The 22,081-nt window shown below is 49.2% G+C and overlaps 1 protein-coding gene across 1 annotated transcript; it reads left to right on the plus strand.

The window, feature by feature from the left end:
- The first annotated feature begins 79 nt into the window (after positions 1-79).
- Positions 80-14,615, plus strand: vimr2 (vimentin-related 2). The gene is made up of 10 exons (XM_030368155.1): positions 80-229; positions 955-1,099; positions 1,433-1,582; positions 2,124-2,243; positions 4,598-4,693; positions 6,059-6,208; positions 7,878-8,018; positions 11,303-11,413; positions 11,657-11,781; positions 13,441-14,615. Exons 1-10 carry the CDS (start codon positions 87-89, stop codon positions 13,481-13,483), a joined length of 1,224 nt encoding a protein of 407 aa, XP_030224015.1. The 5' UTR covers positions 80-86; the 3' UTR covers positions 13,484-14,615.
- The last annotated feature ends 7,466 nt before the right edge of the window (positions 14,616-22,081 follow it).

A 22,081-nucleotide genomic window follows, 5' to 3' on the forward strand; every position in this document is an offset into this window, starting at 1 on the left:
TTAGGCCGGCCGATGCGACCCCGAGATATCCCTCACCTCCGTGCCACAACGCCACTTTGACGCCGACTATAAGACTGCAGCTTGGGATGAACCGCGAGCCATTTGTGCGTCCATCGCTGCGTCTGAGAACCATGGCCATGCTGCGAGTGTCATCCTACCGAAGGTTGTTTGAGGAGCAGTGCTGGAGACAGAACGGAGCGTCGGTGGTGTCGAGGCGCAGCCCTGGCAGGTCAGTGTGTGTGGACCTTAACCTTGGGGGGCGTGGAAGGATGCAGTTATTGATAGAAAATCCCTGGATTGTCTTTTTATTCTTGAGAAATTATCTAGTTCTGATATTTTGCAATGGAGTAAAAAGCTTAGTTACAAAGGTATTATAGCGGAGGTTTAAGTTTCTTATAATTTGATGGTCTATATCTAGATATCATTTAAGATTTGATTTCGATTTGTAAGAATAATATCAAATCAAAAGAAAAACGAGTGTTCTGTGTGCCGGAGCTAGTTTTTAAGAATGGCAAAGAATGCAACCACGCCTTGATAAACCTCAGAACTTTTGATGGGTGGTGGCAAATGCCTTCTCTTGTGGATGTGTCACTATGATCCATGCTCTTCCTTTACACCCCCGTGACAAAAGGGCTGGCCAGCCATACCGTGCAGTGAAGTAATCACCCCTTGATGGCAGTGTTCAAGCAATTATTCATTTAAGTCTGGTTTAATCATGCATGCAATGCCTTCAAAGACTTAATCAGAAAGGAATTGAGCTTCATCTAATAGTGGTTTATCGCTCTCCATGCGGTGCACAGCTATATCATTCATAAATGAAATCTCTGTTCAGATGCATGAGTTTGGGCTGAGCCACTAAGGTTGGGTTTAAACCTCTCCCTAGCAGGGAGGGATGGGGTTCTGAGCGGATGAGGTCACTCCATCGTACATCGCGTGTGTGTTGTTCCATCGCAGGGTTGGAGCGGCTGACGAATGCCAATGCGACAAGTATGACTTTGCATCTGCCAAGGCGCTCAACAAGGAAGGCCTGGTCCGATTCACCCAGGACCACACCGTCCTCTCCGGCCTAAACAACCGCCTGGTCCGGCTGATTGAACTGGTGAAGCTTGGCAAATAAACGTTACAATCACCCTTCAAAAATGTGTTAAAGTTTCTGTAAAAACATGTTAATGTTTCTGTAAAAATGGCCCTTGTGCGCTTGTGTGTTGCAGATCATAAAATAATAGTGCATTTCAGGGATGACGTTTATTCTTTGGCAATTGGCACTATAACAAACAATCCCATGTCCAAATGATTTGCATCGTATCTTACCCAGAAGGTCTGTTTGATGGTCTGCAGGGATTTCTCTTTGTTGTTGTCGAGCACCGTGACTACGTTACGATTGTGTTTGCACCGCAGCATCAATTCTGAGGCTGTGTCCTCCCCCACGCAGGCTCGTTGCTTTGAGGAGGAGAATGAGTTCCTGGAGAGCCAGATCCTGGATCTGGAGGAGAGCGGGCCCTCTGCGGGAGTCTCTGGCACCGGGGGGGCTGTGGCTGACTGCAGCCTGGACGCGGTGGTGGAGAGGCTGCGCAGAGAGAGGGTGAGACGCTCCCTCCCTGTGGGGAGACGTGGGCATGGGTTGGGCTATATGCTAGCGTATGTTTCTATGCATTGCTGCATTTCTTTGCACGTGGTACATACCAATATTGAGCCTGGTTCAAAGATCTGTCTTTATTGCTTTTAATACAGTAAGACATACAGGAATGAGACGTGGTTGAGGTGCATACATCAAACATTTGACAGTGACAATGGACCATCTATAGCAGGGGGGGGCAGTACCTCAATAACCCTGAACTGTCCCTGAGTATAACCCCCTGGCCCTTAACCCGAGCAGCTCCCTACGAGCTGGCAGTTCCTTTGCACGGTCAACACTGCAGTCGATGTATGAATGTGTGTATGAATGTGTGAACAGGAGGCAATCATTTTAAAACTCTTCGGGCAGCCAAAGGTTCAGAACGGGATTGATACATGCATTCATTTTGCAACCAGCAGACTCTACAGTGGAGGACTCCTCGTCTAACCTGCGTACATGTGGAGGCCTATGGCTACTGATTCTAAGCTCTCTGCGTTCTCCCCCTTAGGATGACATCTTGTGTGACACGGTGGAGCTGCAGAAGGAACTGCAATGTCTGAGGCAAGAGTTTGAGAAGGCTCTGCAGCAGAGGACCAGCGTCCAGCACGCAAGACTCGACCTCGCTGAGGTAATAATAATAATAATAATAATACATTTAATTTAGAGGCGCCTTTCAAGACACCCAAGGTCACCTTACAGAGCATATAGTCATCATTCAAAACTATGTAAAACAGACTAGGAATAAAAGGAAAACAGAGGTTAAACATGAAGAATAATATTAATTAATAACACTCAAAGACGCCTAAAGTGAAGGGGGGACCTCACTAACCACCACCAATATGTAGCACCCACTACACACTACACACGTAATGCATGTTTTATGTGTGTGGATGTGGGCCAAAGATATACATGAACGTAATGGCTACTGTCTTTATGATTGATTGACGCTCCTTATTCGCTGATTACCAAAATCCTAGTATGTAGTGAGTGCGATGATGTGGTTCAATGCGCCTGTGATTACAAACCTGACAGTCGTCAGGTAAACTAATACATTAAATCTACTTTGAACTGTATTTCTGTATGATTAAACATGTGATTAAGACATTTCAACAACCAATAAAAACAGAAAGGTATATGTATTGCATAGCCCAAAAAGCATGTCAGCACCCTGTGTGATGGTATACTTCCAGCACTAGATGGCAGCATTGCCGTGCCAACTCCTCTGCTGTATCGACCCTCCGTCTCAAACGCTCAGGAGATGAAACTCCTCAGCACACATCTGTCTTCCTTTTCTCCTTCTTCTCCAAGTGTGTTGGACAACATAAGTAACATACACACACACTCTGGGCCACAGGCCACGGCGCATATGAAGCCAAAGTTTGCACTCAATACAACACACATAGACACACACATACTTAAATGCACACACATGTGTCACATAAGCCGAGCAGTATCGATGCCAAGCGGGTCAGATACAGGAGAAGCCATAACAAGGCCTCCTCCATCATACAGATGTTAACGCCAGGCAGCAATGTGCCGAGTGGATGAGTTATCCTCTTCTGAATAGCAAACAGCTGGAGCGTGTGATGGGGCTGGATGGGAAAACATGCACCAGGATAGAAACTAAGCCAACTAGACACCAAAGGAGGGAACGGAACACCCCACATAAGCTCTGGGTATCAGGAGTGGGTCTGCTCGTGTAGGTAGGGATGAGCGAACGCATGGAAGACTGGCACTAGTCCTGGCCCTCCGTACGCTGTTGTGTCTGTTCTGTTTCGTCTGATCGTCTACTTCTCCTCAATGAATTATCTTCGTCAGAAGATTCTATCGTTTCCAGAGAAATTATGTCCAATCGACGTATAGTAGTCCTGTTGTTGGGCCTTTAGTGAATGATGGCCAGCTGCAACCCTTTGTTTTGAATGTCAAGTGCAATATAACGTCAAAGACGGAATCATGAATTTCAATAACCTTGGTTTACCAGCGATGGTGGTTTGAGATAGCTTTCTATTTATAGTGGAAACCATTGCACATACACACTGCTATTGAACAGAGCTAGCTTGGGACCTACATTACTAATCCACATATGAGTCTGGGTCTGAACTGCGGAAGCAAATTAGTGTTGGCAATTCTTCAGGGGCTTGTTTCCATTGCACAGAGTGAGGTGTAATCCAGGATTATCTTTCATTATTCATTTTTCCTATCCTCTTTCCCCCTCTTATCTGTAATCAGGTGTCTTCTCGCTTGTCAATTAAAAACTGACCAGTATCTACATCTGGATTTTTCTTCACAATACAACTGTAAATAAACTCATACCATGTGTTGTTGGCATACTCGCATCCAAGCACATACAGACAACGCACAAACACACCTACAAGGATGTGCATTCACATCACACACACACACACACACACACACACACACACACACACACACACACACACACACACACACACACACACACACACACACACACACACACACACACACACACACACACACACGGTATACGCATGCCACCTTCTGTGTCCCAAGCTCCTTGCAGTAGCCTCCAGGTAAATGATTTACCAGGCAGGCTGCTAGGAATTCATATCTGTGCCGTTTGGCGCTGTTATCCTCGGCACCTGAGATTACGGGACATTATTTGATCTACATTATTTAACAGCGTCGGCCACCAAGGAAATAAACCAGGAAATGAGATTCTGATACTTTCTGCTGAAATCACCTGCGATAGCAAGTGACCAAATGGCCTGAGATACTGTAGCCATGACAAAGCTTATTTTAGGCTCTTAGTGTGGGAATTCAAAAATTCCTGCAGTGCATGTCTTCTTCCATATCTGTTTCTGAGCCCGGCAAACTTCAGATGACCTCCTTTGTGTGTGCGTGTGCGCGCATGTGTGCGTGTGCTGCAGAGTCATTTTTATATTGGTTTATGTTAGCATCGCTTTCTCTTTTCCTCCCCCTTTTCCTTCTTTCCCACGGTAGGAGGTGGATGCGGTGACAGCCGAGTGCCTCGCACTCAGGGAGCAAGCTGAGATCTACGAGCAGCAGCTAGTCTGCATGGAGGCCCAGCGCAGCACGGTGAGGCCAAGATAACAGTGCACCGTATAGCCGCGGTTTATGCTGTGTTTATTTAATCAAACCGGGCTAATGTTTGGCACTGGAAATGGCTCAGAATGATGCACTCTGGCCAGACAGTAGGGCTCATTGTGATGTTCTGCAGTGTGTCTGTGGTGACGTGCATTGCTGTGATGACCTTTAGGGTCTTCTGTTTGACGTTGAAGACGAATCTGCCCTGGTGGGATGCCCCATATGAAGACCCCGTTGCATACCTTGAAGCCATTCAATTATATAGGATGAAGTAGCATGAGTAGAGGTGCTTCTCTGAAAGAAAGTACAACAATGAGGCCCTTCTGTGAATGACCTTCATGAGAACGGGTCTATATATATCCTATGTATGGACACGTGTACAAGCATGTAGGCACGCATGCAGGCATTCATGCACATGCATGATTGCACAACCACACACACAGACAGACACAGACACACACAGACACACACAGACACACACACACACAGACACAGACACACACACACACACACACACACACACACACACACACACACACACACACACACACACACACACACACACACACACACACACACACACACACACACACACACTGTACGCTGTGTAACAAGGCGGCTATCATTACCCGACAAGCAATTTGTCGTGCACACAGTTCAGACAGTCAGACAGACAGACACTCTCCCTCTCAGACACATTACGCCCCCCCTGCCTCACCTGGGTTGACAGCGACCGCTCCGGTATCAGACTGAGAGGCTGCAGGCAGCCGGAGCACAGCACAAAACCTCCCCATCACCATCACACAGTGTTGTTCCGCCCGGCGTCAAACAGCCTCCCTCTGGAGGGTGGAGGGGTGCTGCTGGACGACTCATTGGCCGAGAAAAGCGGCAGCAAAGCAGAGGAAAACAGAAGCCCAGTCTTCTTGTGTTGTTTACGTTATTTCTTTATTAGCTGCCGTTATCGTCAGCCCTGTGTTGCCTCCCCTGCTGACGAGTCGTACAACGTTATCGTTGTTCAGGACGAGTGAGAGGAAAGGGGAGTGAACTGTCAAAGCTGGACATTGCAGCGTTGTGTTGATCGTCCACCGCAGGCCCCGAATCGGTTAGATAATCTAACGTGAGAAAGAGGTGTTTGTGTGTGTGTGTGTGTGTGTGTGTGTGTGTGTGTGTGTGTGTGTGTGTGTGTGTGTGTGTGTGTGTGTGTGTGTGTGTGTGTGTGTGTGTCTGTGTGTGTCTGTGTGAGAGTAAGTATGCACAAGATGGACCAGGCTCGAAGCCATATATGCATTCTTGGGTATAATATAGAACCATATATACTTCCATGCATTTCATGTGCCTGTGTGTGTGTGTTTGCAGGCGGTGCAATGCCACGAGTCCCAGGGCCCCCAGGGCCCCCCCCCTCTTGGGACCCCCGAATCCGGGGCGCGACTGGAGTTCTGCAGCCCAGACATTACGCCCGGCCTGCAGATCAAAGCGTACTACGGCCAACTGGCAGAGAGCCTGCAGGTACGACTGCTGTACAGACAGGATATTACACGCAGCAACGCATGTCATCTGCTGGTGGCTTTAACGCAGAGTGCTTTATGCAGTACTGCTGGTATAATGGGTGGTCCCGGTGGGAATCAAAGCCATATTTCTGTCCGAGTTACTGTAGGGCTTTTCCTATTAAACCACTTAAACGACATATGCATGTGCATGTGGCTGGTAGGCCGTCTGGGAGGCAATTGAGCAGACACACGCTTGTCGCAAATAAAATAAATCTAGGCCGTTGTGTTTTTTGCGTGTTTTTCACACGCGCACACTCATACGCACACACACCGCAGGCATGCGTTTGCGCAAACACACATGTGCAGTATATACATACACTAAATTCACACATTCAATGACACCCACCGTACCCCAACACAAGCACACCAAGCCAGCTGTCATCTCAACCTCCTGCTGACTTATCTCTTGTCCTTTCTCTCACAGCATCGGTCTCTCTCTCTCTCTCTCTCTCTCTCTCTCTCTCTCTCTCTCTCTCTCTCTCTCTCTCTCTCTCTCTCTCTCTCTCTCTCTCTCTCTCTCGCTCTCTCGCTCTCTCGCTCTCTCGCTCTCTCGCTCTCTCTCTCTCTCGACAGTGTTGTAAGTCTGATCCCTCACACACCACCCAGGAGGGGCGAAGGAGTCTCCTTGTTTGCCTCCCCTCTTAACACAACCTGAGCCGAGTGTCCCAGAATCAGTGGGACGCTCCGGACCCCAACTGAATGCCTTGTCCCCCCTTCTGGGTATCCCTGTGTGTGTGTGTGTGTTTCTGACCAGCTCGGGGTCACGGAAGTCTGCCCCCTGCAGAGGTCAGGGATGTAATCAAACCTGCTGGCCGGCTTCCCAGGCTCCTCATACAGCACCATATATGTGTGTGTTTTTTGGGATGTGTGTGTGTCTTTGGTTGTGTGTGTGGGCCTGTGTGTGTGTGTGTGTGTGTCCATGCATGTGCGTGTGTGTATGGGTGTCTCGGCCTCACAGGGGTCCATTTTGGAGGCCAAACAGGTCAGGTCCCACCCGCTCCAAGGTGTCCCTATGTGTGTGCGTGTCCCAGACTAATTTACCTCCACTCTAGACCCGCAACCCTTGCCCCCCCCTCACCCTCCCTCCCCCTCATTCTCCATAACCCTCATCACTGTGACCCTCTAACCCCACCTCTTACACCCCCCCCCCCCCCACACACACACACACTCCCCAGCCCCACTAACCTCTTCTTCGGCCCCAGCTAAACACAGCCCTGCATGCATGTCTTGGTCCAGGTGCAGTCGTCTCCAAAGCTAATATGATTGCCACTGAGATTGAACAGTAATGGTAATTGCTGTCGGGACACGCGTGTACGCAGACACACAAACATGCGCACACATGAGCACACACACACACACGCACACACACACACGCACGTTCGCGAACACACACACCTGTGCATCGTCTTTCTCTTTTTGTTGGATCGCTCTGATTCAATGAGGTTAAGGCTGAATGCGGGGCACAGGCCAAGCCTAGAAAGCCACTGATTGGTCAGGGTCATGGTACACTTAGCCGCACGGTGGTCTCGTACAATTAGACCCCCGTTAAAGCCCGTGAGAGTGTGTGTTACTGAAGTCGGACTGGCACAGACGTCCCGATGTTGAAGCCGATTGTTCTGTCTCTGCAGTGCGAGTGCGGAAAATCCTCCCCTTCTTCTTCTTTGGTGCCGTCCCACGATCCTCTGCGAGAAGAGGGCGTGTCTGGACCCCCGAGGTCAAAGGGCAAAGACTCCCCAAAGATGGCCGACTCCGGAGAGCTGAAAGAGCTGGTAAGTGGACGACGCATTCATTCAAGTCACCGTATGTGTTATTAGCCCTTTTTAGTCCACCTGTCATTTTTCCAAATCCTCCCAACAACCACTTTCCTCTCTCCACCTCCCACTCCTTCCCCTCTCCCTAATGTAATTAATTTCTCCCCTGTGGCAAATTTCTACTCCTCTGGATAAGTTCTCATGCTCACACCCCAACAAAGAGCTCTACATTAGAGCACCCGTCAGCCACTAAATCACAACTTATGGCGAAGAGGGCCGAAAAAAAACGAATGGTTTCCCACCAATGGCCTGGGGGGGGTGGTGTGTGTGTGTGTGTGTGTGTGTGTGTGTGTGTGTGTGTGTGTGTGTGTGTGTGTGTGTGTGTGTGGCGGGGGGGCTTTGATTGACAGTAAAGCAACAGAGAGTGTGAGAGATCCTGCTGTCCAGGGTGTTTACCATGCGCCCATTGCATCGGGTCGCTGGGGGGGGGCCTGCTTAGCCTTGAGTGGGATTTATTATCGCCAAAACCACCGCCCTGTTATTAAGAACTGTCTTTCACAAGCACTTTACAGTGCTCACCACATGGCACGCACACACACACACACACACACACACACACATACACACACACACACACACACACACACACACACACACACACACACACACACACACACACACACACACACACACACTGACCACAACTGCTGCACTCTGTCATAAAGTTTTTAAAACTTCACACATTTGGGCTGTCTGGAGACTTCCTCCCCTCCAAGGAAATAAACCTTGATCGGACATCTTTTAAACTCAGGCCCTCGCTCTTCTTTTTAGAGGGGGAAAGAGAGAGGGGGAGAGAGAGAGAGAGAGAGAGAGAGGGGGGGAGAGAGAGAGAGAGAGGGAGAGAGTGGGACAGAGGGAGGGAGAGCATATAAGTGTAGAGATTCAACTTTAGGAAGTGTAGGGAGGATTCAGAAGACAATCCATTAAACTGTCACTCACTGAGTCACCCGGCATCTCCTGGATGCTTACAGTTCGACCCCCCGTACCCACCCCAGGCCCCCCACCCCTGACCATCCATCACAGCTGACACCTTTGCGGCGGCTGGGGTCAGACATCATGGCCTGGTTGTCAGTACCGCGGTACGCGCTAGTAGCAACTCCTTCAGTAACCACGGTGCCCTCTGTTACCGCAGCAGAGCGCACACACAGACACAGACAAAGACACACACAGGCACACACACACACACACACAGATTATCCAAACATGCGGTTGCAACAGCCAAGGCAGACTTTGGCTTAACTTGTCGTAATGCTTACTCCTCCGCATTGTCTCTTTTTTCTATCCCTTTAAACTCCTCTCATTTTCCCTTTCCTACTTTCTGACTCTTTCTCTCTCTCTCTTGTTCTCTCTCTCTCTCTCTCTCTCTCTCTCTCTCTCTCTCTCTCTCTCTCTCTCTCTCTCTCTCTCTCTCTCTCTCTCTCTCTCTCTCTCTCTCTCTCTCTCTCTGGGCTGATGCTAGGTGCCTCAGGTCCTCTAGCTCCTAACAGCGTTGGCAAACAAACAGACTGTGGTGAAATCAGCGCTGACTGACGTAGCGATGCGTTGTGCGATAGAGCAGGCACTGAAAGCCAGTTGAATGGCCTCATGTACGTGCTCGTGCACACACATACACACACACACGTAAAAGCACACTCACACGCGCATCAGAGCAAACTCACTGATACACACCATCAGGGAGTGTGTGTGTGTGTGTGTGGTGAGTAAGTGGGATGACTGGGTTCAAAAGTCGTGAGTGGAAACCGAGTCTCCCTCTGCTCCTCTGCCAGGCCTGGAAGACAAGCAGGGCCGCCCGAAACTCCCATCTGCTCTTGACAGATCATTGTTCAACTTCTGTGATTGCTGTAATTATTCACCGCAAGACAGACACACACACACACACACACACACACACACACACACACACACACACACACACACACACACACACACACACACACACACACACACACACACACACACACACACACACACACACACACACACACTCAGATACCGACACACTGGGATAGGGATTAACCACTGGTTTGTTTTTAGAGGTACATTATAATCGATGGTGTACCTGCCGGATAGCCTGATTGGGGTTAGCTTAGTTTACCTTAGAGTTGAAGTGCACTGTAAGGTGATTCTACGGTCCATCCTTCACTAAGGCCACTATTGCAGGTAGTTAGCAGTAACAGCATCGAACCCGGTTCCTTCTGGGTGAGCACATGTGGTGCTTTCCCTCCGTCCCTGTGGAACAATAAAATGTAATCCGGCGATATTGAAATTATTGCGCTCTAGCTTTTTTTTTTCCATATGTCACATTCAAAGTGCTTTATTCGCATGGACGTTAAATGAAAACAAGATGGACTCAAAACACATTATCTCATCGATCTGTCGTGTAACGAGCGTATAGCGAACCATATGATGGCTGTCACTGTTGGCGTCAGTGTAAGGAGCACAGAACAATGTGTGCGGTTTCCAGCCTCTTGGGAGGGAGGATGAGGTCCATCTAAGAAGTTGAGATCCGCAAAGTCCTGGGATCTTCTCTGGGATCCCCTCACAGTGTGGTGGGGGATCCCAGGTATTGACAAATCTGCACTCCTTGTGATGTTGTTTTGATTTGTTAAAAAACATATTACGTTTGAGATTATTGCATGTCGTCTAAGAAACTAATCTGCAAAGGTATTTCTGTGAAAGATGCTCTTGTATTATTTAGACCACAATCATGTTGGACTCCAAAGGCCTATCAAAAGGCATTTAGATAGGTCTGCTGTGTTTCTACTCCAGACCTCATTCACATCGCCTTTCGTATAAATATACCACTCTGTGGCTGCTTGTTTTCACTTAACACGGTCACCATATGCAATCATTTAAGCATTCAAACATGGCCGTGATTCTTTGGAAACCTTGGACGCTTCTTCTAGGAGGTCCCTGTGGATTGCATGGCTGTGTGGCTTGCCACACTCAAAACAAAACAAGCCATGAGAAACAACATCTCCGCCGTAGTCACACACCATCGTGTTCCTCCCGTTGCCTTCCGCAGTTTGTGCCCGAGAGGTAATCACCGGGTGACGATCCCAACGGGCCAAAAATCTCAGAACATCTAATCGAGGTCTCTGCTTTCGTTCCTTTAAGTCCCCGTGCCGTATCACATCGCAGATCGAGAGAAACAAAAAGACGATGTCATCACACGAGGGGCAGGCCACACTACGGAGGAGCTTGTGACATCTAAACAGGGCTCTCTGTGTGGTTCTCCGTAGGTGGGCCAGCTGCAGAAGGAGCTGGCCGAGCTTCAGAAGGTCAGCGTGGAGCTGGAGGATGAGGTGGAGGTGAACGGAGACGCTCACCAGGAGCGGATTGAGGAGCTGGAGGTGAGAGGGAGACGGAAGGGAGGGAGGACGGATTACCGTTAACGGCAGGACACTCGGGGCCAGGCGCGAGAGGGATGTATTTTGATGCTTTTCTTGGTGTTCCTATGTGGTGTTATCATTATTGCTTTTGCTTTTGGTTTCTGATCTTTTTACCGTGTGTGTGTGTGTGTGTGTGTGTGTGTGTGTGTGTGTGTGTGTGTGTGTGTGTGTGTGTGTGTGTGTGTGTGTGTGTTTCCTTCTTAGTGCACCTTGGAGGATATGAGGGCTCAGCAGCTTGATTTTGAAGACCAAATCCAGGATCAGTGTGAGGACTACCAGGAGTTGCTGTGCGAGAAGAGGACCAGAGACCTTGAGATCGCGGCCTACAGGTAAGACCACAGGGGGTCCTGTTAGGTTAACTTTCGGATATAAGAATGTAATGTCACATCACTATCTCTCTGCCAATATTGAGATTTATTCAAGGAGTTGAAAAAGAAGCGACGTGTTCTGATAGCAGTTGAACCAGTTCGCCAGTGCAGGAAGTAGCATTTTCTTTGCCATAATGTTCAGCAGTACCTCAAACTGTGCCTTGGCGTGATTGATCAAAAGATCTGCATGAATTGGGGACATAGACCAGACCAGAGAAGATGTTGAAACAGTAAAATGTATCACTTTAGGTAATGGGATCGAAGCAGTAAAATGTATCACTTTCAGTAATGGGTATGAAACTAATGACACATGCAGCCACGTATTCCCCACACGCGTCCGCTTGGCTCTTATACAGGTTACGTCTTAAGTTGACCAAAGACAGGCCTGGCCCTCCTTACGCACATGTGCTTCTCCGCTTAAGAATGCTTTTGTCATCGACTAAGAAGAATGCCTTTCAGAATGCCCCCTCATCTCCCCATAACCAAGACATCCTGACAAACAAAGGGCCGACATCACCGGCCAGCTGAGGAAATGACAATCATAGAAAACGTGAAATCATTTCCTGCCGGTGTTTACGGAATACCAGAGGAAGTCTTCCTCATCTTACATGACTATGTTGGGTGATGAACTATCTGCCACTGTGGATGACAACCCCAGTAGCTCTGCCGTTGCCCCCCCCCCCCCCCCCCCCCTTGCCAAATGCTTTCCGAGCCCTGGAGGATGTTTCAGAGGCCCTGTAGTGAGGCTGGCCTCAGGAAGGAGGCTGCACCCCCCCCCACATCGCCTGATTAGATTGGGGCCTGGGAGGACCCCACACTGTCTGAGAGATGTTCTGGGCGACCGCCAGCTGTTTTCTACTGCAGCCTGTTAATGACACACACGCACACACACACACACACACACACACACACACACACAGACACACAGACACACAGACACACAGACACACATACACATTCAAACATACACATACACACACAGACAGACAGATGCACCACCATTCAGTACTCCCTCATAGACGGTTTCAAAGACATGTAAAGCACAACAGATGCTAACAACTTGTGCCAGTAATTATTTTCTTTAAATTTGTGTACTTGGTGGTTTGTTATCTGTGGTGAAAATCAAAATGGTGGTGGTTTGGGATGCATGCGGCACGTAAAGTGTGTCGGCTGAACAAACTTAGATGACACATGGCTGCTATTAACATGTAGCACATCTGTGGAGCACTCCCTCCACCCCCCCCCCCCCCCCCCCCATCGGTATTGTTGCTGAATTAGCTCAACAGTTAATGGGCCTTATTGCTTAATGATCCATTAGGCACAAGAACATCCAGCGACGTGGCTGCTTTGAAACAACAATATCATCGTTAAGAATTGATGTTAAATTAGTGTGAACGTAGTGATGTTTAGTTTCTGTTGGTCCCTGCGATAGCCTGATAGTTTGCTGGCGAATCAAACTTCTTGAATTATTCACACTAACTTCACACTCTGTGTTTCCTAAATACTCTGATGCAAAGTGCTTTGCAGCGGATTGTGTTGCTCAACCTCACTGTCTCTCTCCGTCTGTCCGTCTGTCTGTCTGTCTGTCTGTCTGTCTCTGTCTCTGTCTCTGTCTCTCAGGGGTCTCGTCGCGGAGGAGGACGACAGGCTTTGTCACCTGTAACAGGAGAGACGGACTGAGGGACGATCAGTCAGAAAGCACTGGAATGGATGGATGCCACCGGAATGGACTAGAAGTGGAAGAAGAGAAAAATTGTGTCCGAGTGAAGAAGCTTAGGCATTTTGAAGGGATGCAAAGTTAGCGTGACAGATTAATACCGGCTGGATCCCTGCACAGGGTCAGTGATAACTGCTCTTGTCAGATGACCCCCAGACTTCAAGAAAGATTGGACTGTCTAAAAGCTGGGTGGCGGAAGAGGGATGGGAGGCTGTTGTGATGATGGGTCTGCAGTCATTACCGATGTGTGTGTGTCTGTTCGATGTATGTAACGTGCACCGCTACTACCCTTATTGTTTGATCTCGGTTAGCTAAACCAATTATACACACAAAGAAACTGTTGCACACACACACACACACACACACACACACACACACACACACACACACACACACACACACACACACACACACACACACACACACACACACACACACACACACACACACACACACACTGGCAGATCACCTCTGGTTTGTCTCCCTGTCCCCTCACCCATCAAACATAGTCAGATTAGTTGCTCTTAGCCTTTGACCTTTCAGCTGTTGACATAACGAGGGGCAGCTCTCTCTCTCTCTCTCTCTCTCTCTCTCTCTCTCTCTCTCTCTCTCTCTCTCTCTCTCTCTCTCTCTCTCTTTCTCTCTGTCTCTGTCTCTGTCTCTGTCTCTTTCTCTCTCTCTCTCTCCCCCCCCCCCCTGATTGGATGGTATTAAAAAATCAAGGTGCTTCAACTGTTACAGTCATGCTTGTGGATCGATTATACTCCTAACTTGCAGCGAACCAGATAACGAGTACAAGCTGTGTGCTTCCTTAGCTAATTATTTTTTTATGTACTCTGTAGCTTCAGCAAGAGTTCAATTTGTCCCCATGTCAAATACTCAAGGTAGATGCTTATTTAGCTTTTTGTGACCTACAACTAAAGTACGAAAATGGACTAAATGAAGTACAAAGTTAAACGCTGTTACATTAAAATCGAGTAAAATACTGTTCATTTGTGCTGGACCATCCCTCATGTCTTCTCTTCCTCTATTAGTCATAATTTCCTCAAATAAATGCTTACATGTTTATCCCCCCCCCCCCGGTGCTTCTTGTAACAGTTATTAATCCGTAATGGAGCATATGAAGATTAATGTTGTCGCCGTGCCGCTGCCATCCATCTCCATTCATAACCTCGGACGTGACCGCGCGCCGCTATTAATGATATCAAAGGACTGCTAGCTCCGCCGCGCCGATGAAAAATGCCCGCTAATCGCAGAGCAGATAAGATTAGCCTCAGCCAAGTGAACTCCGCCGCGCTGGGTGAGCGTCAGTTAGCTTCTGTAATGGGCCAGCTCATTGTCGGAGCATTGGGGGGGCTTTAGCCGGCTTTCGGGTGCCCATGGTGACCCATGTTTAATTGTCTGGATGTTGAAGCACGGCCGGCCCCCGGCTGGAAAGGCTCCGTCTGCGTCTGTTTTTCTCAGGGTCACGGGCGTTCAATCAGGGTCGGACTCAGACGGGGCCGAGGGGCCTACCATCCCCCCCCCCCCCCACCACAGCCAACCGGCCCCCCACCACCACCACCATAGCCCACCACCCCACCACCACCACCCCCACCACCCCCACCCCCACCACAGCCACAGCCTCCGATCCTTAAATCTTGCCCTCAGGCGAAATAACCCACAAGAACCCCACAAACCCCCCGGGCCCCTGGGTCGCCTCCAGGGAGGGTCGTGTCTTGTGTCCCGGCCGCAGTGTGGTTACCGCTCAAGTGTCACCTTGAGGGCCCCCCCGCTCCCCTCGAAGGGTGGGCCGCAGCCCCAGCGTTTCCATCACAACAGCCCTGGCTTTCCCGCTCTTATCGGTCGGTCATGTGACTCTTGTTGACTTTTTTTTACCAAATAAAATCAAGGGCACTTCAGAACACACACACACACACACACACACACACACACACACACACACACACACACACCCCCCCACCTCTCCATAAAGGGGACTTTGATGACCCAGAGAAGGCTGCCGTCGGGCCGAGAGGTCACTCCCTGACACGGAGAGCCCAGAGGCCAGCGCCAGCGCCTTCGCCACCTCGACTCCTCACATCGGACAATTTGATTTGCCACGGCGAGGGTTTCAAAGCCGAGTCCCGGGTCAGCGGTCAGCGAGAGGCTTGGCCTTTCGAAGCCCCGCCGGCCTTAAGGAAGTCTGTGAAGTTGGAAGGGGGAGGGGGAGGTAGAGGGGGAGGGGGGGGGAGAGGTTGAGAGAGCAGGGAGGAGCAAACAACAACAAAGTGGATCGGACACACACACCCACAGACCGAGAAACTAACGCTGGAAGCAACTGAAACAATAACGGTTTCCCGACGTTTAAAACAAATGAAGTCTCCTTCAGCCGTTAACTCTTTTTTTTTTTTTTTTTTTACTTTGATTTATGATTTGCTGGCGCTGACACGAACAATTTCACACAACATGTGTCCACATCTGTAGACCCCCGGCTGTTGGACCCGATCATACCTGTTGCACATGAAGAGTGACGGCTCCCTCACCTCGTGAATCATGACATCGGAGCGCGTTGTTTCAGCCAGCCGCCTCCCGCTCCGTGGCCACGAGAACGTGATTACGAGCTGAGGTAATGGCCGCCCGGTGCAGCTTGTGTGGTTCAGGTCAGCTGTCACCTACGGTATAGGTATCCCTCCAAATGAGACCAACCCCCCTACACACACACACACACACACACACACACACACACACACACTCTGCATCACCCGGCCAAATAAACATACTGTCCTGGGTGCGGAGAAGGGTCATTTCTTCAAGGCGCTGGTGGACGGAGCGCCCCTATCTGGTGTTTATAAAGCAAATAAATACAAGGGAAGGGCTGGGTGGGGGGGGATGGGTGGTGGTGGGGGTGGTGGTGGTGGTGGTGGTGGTGGTGGTGGTGGTCGGGTTGGAACGGGACGGGCGGAAGCAAGGGAGAAAATAAGAACCGTAAAAATATACAAGGCTGAGAGTAGCATTGAGATGGTATTTCCTTAACAAGAGGGGAACAAATAATAAATTAAAGGGACCCCCCCCCCCCCCTTCCTCTCTCCCTAGAGGCAGGCAGTGTAAGGCCCAAGGGTTAGTGGGAAGTGGGCATCTCTCTCTCTCTCTCTCTCTCTCTCTCTCTCTCTCCGTATCTCAATCGGCCATCTCTTTCTGTTTTTCTCTCACATTCTCTCTCTCTCTCTCTCTCTCTCTCTCTCTCTCTCTCTCTCTCTCTCTCTCTCTCTCTCTCTCTCTCTCCATCTCCCTGTCGTCCTTTATCTCTCGCCCTCTTCATAGGGGATCAGGGGCCGCAGTGGTTACCGTGGGAGAGGCAGTGGCAGCCGTTGCCCCCGGTCACAGATGGGCCTAAAACATCCCAGTGTCCAGTCTTCCTTTAACCGGGAATGCTGGTACACACACACACAAACACACACACACACACACACACACACACACACACACACACACACACACACACACACACACACACACACATACAAATACTCTCACACACGCTCTCACTCTCTCTCTCGCTCCATCTCACACACAAACACACACACACACACACACACACACAAATACTCTCACACACACTCTCACTCTCTCTCTCGCTCCATCTCTCACACACACACACACACACACACACACACACACACACACACACACACACACACACACACACACACACACACACACACACATACTCTCACACACACTCTCACTCTCTCTCTCGCTCCATCTCACACACACACACACACACACACACACACACACACACACACACACACACACACACACACACACACTCACACTCACACACACACACACACACATACTCTCACACACACTCTCACTCTCTCTCTCGCTCCATCTCACACACACACACACACACACACACACACACACACTCACACTCACACAGGCCATGCATCACTTTTTTGGATAGCGGCGGTGCAACCATGCAACGTTCGCTCCCATATCATTCCATGAGTGATCCCCCCCCCCCCCCCCCCCTCCCCTCCCTACCCTACCACCAGTCCCGTCATACCTGCGGTCCCATGTGACGTCTACGGCTAAGAGAGCGCTGACAGCCGTGGCCCCCGGTTTACCCCACCACACGCTACACGCTTCACACACACGTCAGGTGGCGCCGAGCCTCCGCTGACAACCCACCGTAGGAACACATCAGGAACACATATCTTTCTATCTCTCCGTTCCCCCCGTCTCTATGCTAGCGTTTTGCACTGCCGGGATTCGAGGGGCCAAGGAGCCTGTTTTGCTTGCGCTTGTTAATTCCCTCCCTTGGCCCGCCCCTCTCCACACAGAGCCAGCCGGCTAGCCTCGGCTTGGCTCGGGTGGATTAAGTCTCCCCTTTGTCCCCTTGTGTTTAATTAATCAACTTCAGAGGACGTTTATTGAATGGGAGTGGATAAAAGTCAGGGCTACAAGGCGACAGCAGGAGTAGAAGAAGTCCTGGGCATCGGTGGCTCGTCTCCTCATTAAAGGATTTCTGCATCTTCTTAAGTAATGTGACTTTGTTGTTGTCAGCCCAGGGCGAATGCACGGCCATCCATTCGCAGTTCTGGGTTCTTGGCAGAAGGCCCGCATGGATCACAGCCATCGCCTGCCTTCGGTTCTCATAGGGAACATCACCTTCTATTTATTGGATCCTCGGCTCCGGGTCACTAAGCAGAGATATATGTTGCTGCTTATGTCTTGTTTCAACAAAAGTCCTCATATCCAGGCAAAATCTTTTTTTCAAACTTTTGTTGGCTGCAGCAAATAAAAAACACCAATCAGATTGTATCGGGTATTGGCTTTGTAACAAACTGTACTTTATAAAATACAGCTTTATGGTTCAAATGAATAGCTAGCCAAACAATACCTTTTTACCATTTTATTAAAATACATTTAGTAATTTGGTTTTATATTTTATGAAACATTGCATATATACTTCATTTTTAATTGTTACATCATTACTATAGTGTATATTATATAGCTGTGGCAGTTGTAAACCTATAAGTTAAACAGTACATACTATGATGTTTCATGCAACCACATTCACTGCATGATTGAATCATCTGTCATTCAGCCAATTCCCTGCCCTCGCCAGCATTTACAACGCAAATATTTAGCTCCATAATTGGAGTTATTAAACATGTCAAAAGTAGGAATTCTGACTTCCCCGCATTTCAACATAAAAAGCCTTTCTCTCGGGAGGGGTGTTTCTGTTTTCTGTTTATCAATGGACCTGCTTATTTCCTCTCCAATTCATCTTCTTGTGCCTCTGCAGACCTTGAGCCAGAACACCGGTAGGCCAAACCATCATAATTTGGGAGTTAAAAAAAGAAAGAAGGAAAAAATCCCATGTGTCACAGTTTATGTCGGCAGCCGTGGCCTGGAGCGTCGACTGGGCGGAGAGCTCCGAACAAACTCCGAAATCATTTTCTCGGTTGCGCCAGTCATTCATCTATCTCCCCAGACGCCCAAACACCGGGCCCTGCTTCCCCTCAGCGCTGACACGGCCCGCCTGGTAATAGGGGGTAACTTTCCACTTTCTTAAATGTGTTATTAGCATTCTATTAGTTTAATGCATTCTAATTTGATATAACTGGCAATGTGTCCCGAGGATAATGTTCAATTTGAACCGCCAATCATTCTTTTGACGTCACATTCCTGAGCTCTACCGCACTGGATAATGTAGACAGAAATGATATGCTTCTGATTATCCGTGTGACACCTTTGAGCGGCAGATGAAGGACCCGCATATGGAGGACGTTAAGATTACCTCGGGGGGGGGGGGGGGGGGGCACTGGAGAAGGTTATCCCCTAATTCATCATGGAATTATCTTCCTCATCACTTCAGATGCAAGGGGGTTTCGGTTCAAGTACGGGTCTGCGGCTTGGATCCATTTCAGGACACACACTCAAGACCGCTACTCATCGGCCGGGTCTCCCGTCATAAGTGACCATAAAACGGCCCATTTGAAGCAGTGCTCACACAGGCGACTACAAACACCACTGCTACTACTGCTGGAGGGCCCCCGCTGCCCTGCCGCCGCCTCCACCCCAGGGGCCCAAACAGAGGGCCCTGTCAGGCCTGCGATCTTTTACAGCTCCGTCCGCGGACAAAACACCACTGAACAACCAACCCCCCACCACCGGCACCACCACCACCAACCACCACCACCACCACCACCACTACCACCACCACCACCACCACCACCACCACCACCACCACCACCACCACCACCACCACCACCACCACCACCCCAACAACATCTGCTGCCAATTTGGCCGCGGCCGCATTCCTGTAGTCTGTGCTGTTTAATATTCACAGGAGTACGGATCTAGCGGGACAAGGGTGGATGGAGTGGTGGGGGGAGATGGGAGAAGGAATGGGGGGTTAAGGTGTGTGTGTGTGTGTGTGTGTGGGGGGGGGGGTTAGCCAGGCTAATTTGCGGGGGATAAAAATGGCGTCCACGAGAGGCCTTCAGGGAGCAGCTGCGCATGGACGAGGGCCGCGGGCAGCGCAAAAACCACACAGGAAGTTTAGAACACGGGCCGGCCAATCACAACGTAGTTAATCATCAAACGAGCTGGCAAGATGCGGTCGGAGCCGGCAGCGGCCTTCTGGAACATTTAGAAAAATGTTTGGCAAAGAGGTGTTTGTGGTGTGTGTGTGTGTGTGTGTGTGTGTGTGTGTGTGTGTGTGTGTGTGTGTGTGTGTGTGTGTGTGTGTGTGTGTGTGTGTGTGTGTGTGTGTGTGTGTGTGTGTGTGTGTGTGTGTGTGTGTGTGTGTGTGTGTGTTTAGGGGAGGGTGTGTGTGTGTGTGGGGGGGGTGGCAGGCCATTCTTCAAATGTAGAGCACATTCGAGCCCCCCATTTTATTAGCCTATCCAAGATATGACCTGTCAAAAGTCCATGTTTCATTGTAATTCCCACCAAATGGTTTCAGTTAGAGAAAAAACAACTAAAAGAGGCTACTTGTTAAAAACTTGTTTTAATGGTTTTCATGTGAACACATTAAAACATGCTATACAATGGGGTAAACAGTAAAGATTGCATTGCAGCCTTTGGATGAAATTACCAACAATTTCCATTTTATGAGCCATGATGAACATAGGGCGTGTATAGTGTATGCAAATGGTTTCCACATGTATCAGCCTGTGAATCTGAGCACAACACAATAAAATGGCTAACTGATTAAAAAGCAGACTGTCTCAATGATTAAACAAGTCCCTTTCACGATACATCCCAGAGACAGCTACTTTTAGATATCTTAAGGGAAATACTGTTCATCCCTGACCCTTGTTTGCCCGCTTATATTTATTCCCATGAGAAAGTGTATTTTGTTTGCTTGTCTGACCTTGAATGAAATACAATACATTTAAGAGGCAGTATCTTAAAGATGCAAGCAAATTCTTCCGCACGGCTAAAGTAATAAATTCATGTAATGTTTGCTATGAAGGGACATTGTCCACATTTGTGGGAATATTTATCTTTTCTTGTGGACGATAGCTATTAATATTTCCCAATTTTGCTTCCCAGTGGACTTGCATTTTATATGAAAATAATTCCTGCGAGGATTAATTGGAATGATTGGCCTCATTCCTCGCTGTAGCGTTGCCCTGCGGAGCGCAGCCATGATATTTCAGACACTTGACAAAACCAGGGCGCTCATATTCTTCTGGAGACGGGCTGCGGATCATGTGACTACTCTTCATTTCTCCCTTACCAAAGGACGCCTCTCGCCATGGCAACCGCATAAACTTCTTTCATTTCAGCATTGAGATTGTCTGGGGTGTTAGTATATGCGTGTGTGTCTCGGTGTCTGCATATGCTTGTGTGTGTGTGTGTGTGTGTGTGTGTGTGCGTGTTTGTGTGTGTCGGTGCGTGGGTGTGAATGACTGTGTGTATGTGAGAGCGTATGTCTGTGCGTACATGTGAGTGTGCATGTTTGTTTCTGTGTGTGTGGCAGCGGGGGAGGTATAGCAGGTAATGCCGGGTCAAATAATAATGCAACCACCTTATGCTTGTGAGCAGATCCACAGTAACGAAGCTATCTGTGATGATGAGGGTATTACACCCGATGTTTTGGCCAGCTTTGTCGAACGGGGGAAATACAATTGGATGGGAGTGCCATGTTCCGGAAGAAGATATTCCCAGCCCTCGTCACTCACATCCAGAAGATAGCTTAGGGTGCAGAGTGAAGTGACAGCTGGACATCTTGACAGGTTCTCATCCTTTTAGACCGGGAATCGTGACGCCACAGTCCATTTCCCTTCCTATCAGCTTGTTAAGAGGCCCAGCTCTCACTCCGACTCAGGGTTTTTCGTGTTTCCTCCTCCCCCCCCCCCCCCCGCTTTGAACCAATACTGTACCGTTGTGTGGACACAGGCCCAGAAGGACCTGTTGTTACATGGAGATCCGCGGCCCGTCAACGCCCGGGCCCTTGTGTTTCACATTCCTGCAGCGTGCTTTTCACTGGACGGAAACGCCAAAATGGGCATGTGTTGACAGAACACCAAAACATGA

Source organism: Gadus morhua, chromosome 10 (assembly GCF_902167405.1).
Source record: "Gadus morhua chromosome 10, gadMor3.0, whole genome shotgun sequence".
Lineage (NCBI taxonomy): Eukaryota > Metazoa > Chordata > Actinopteri > Gadiformes > Gadidae > Gadus > Gadus morhua.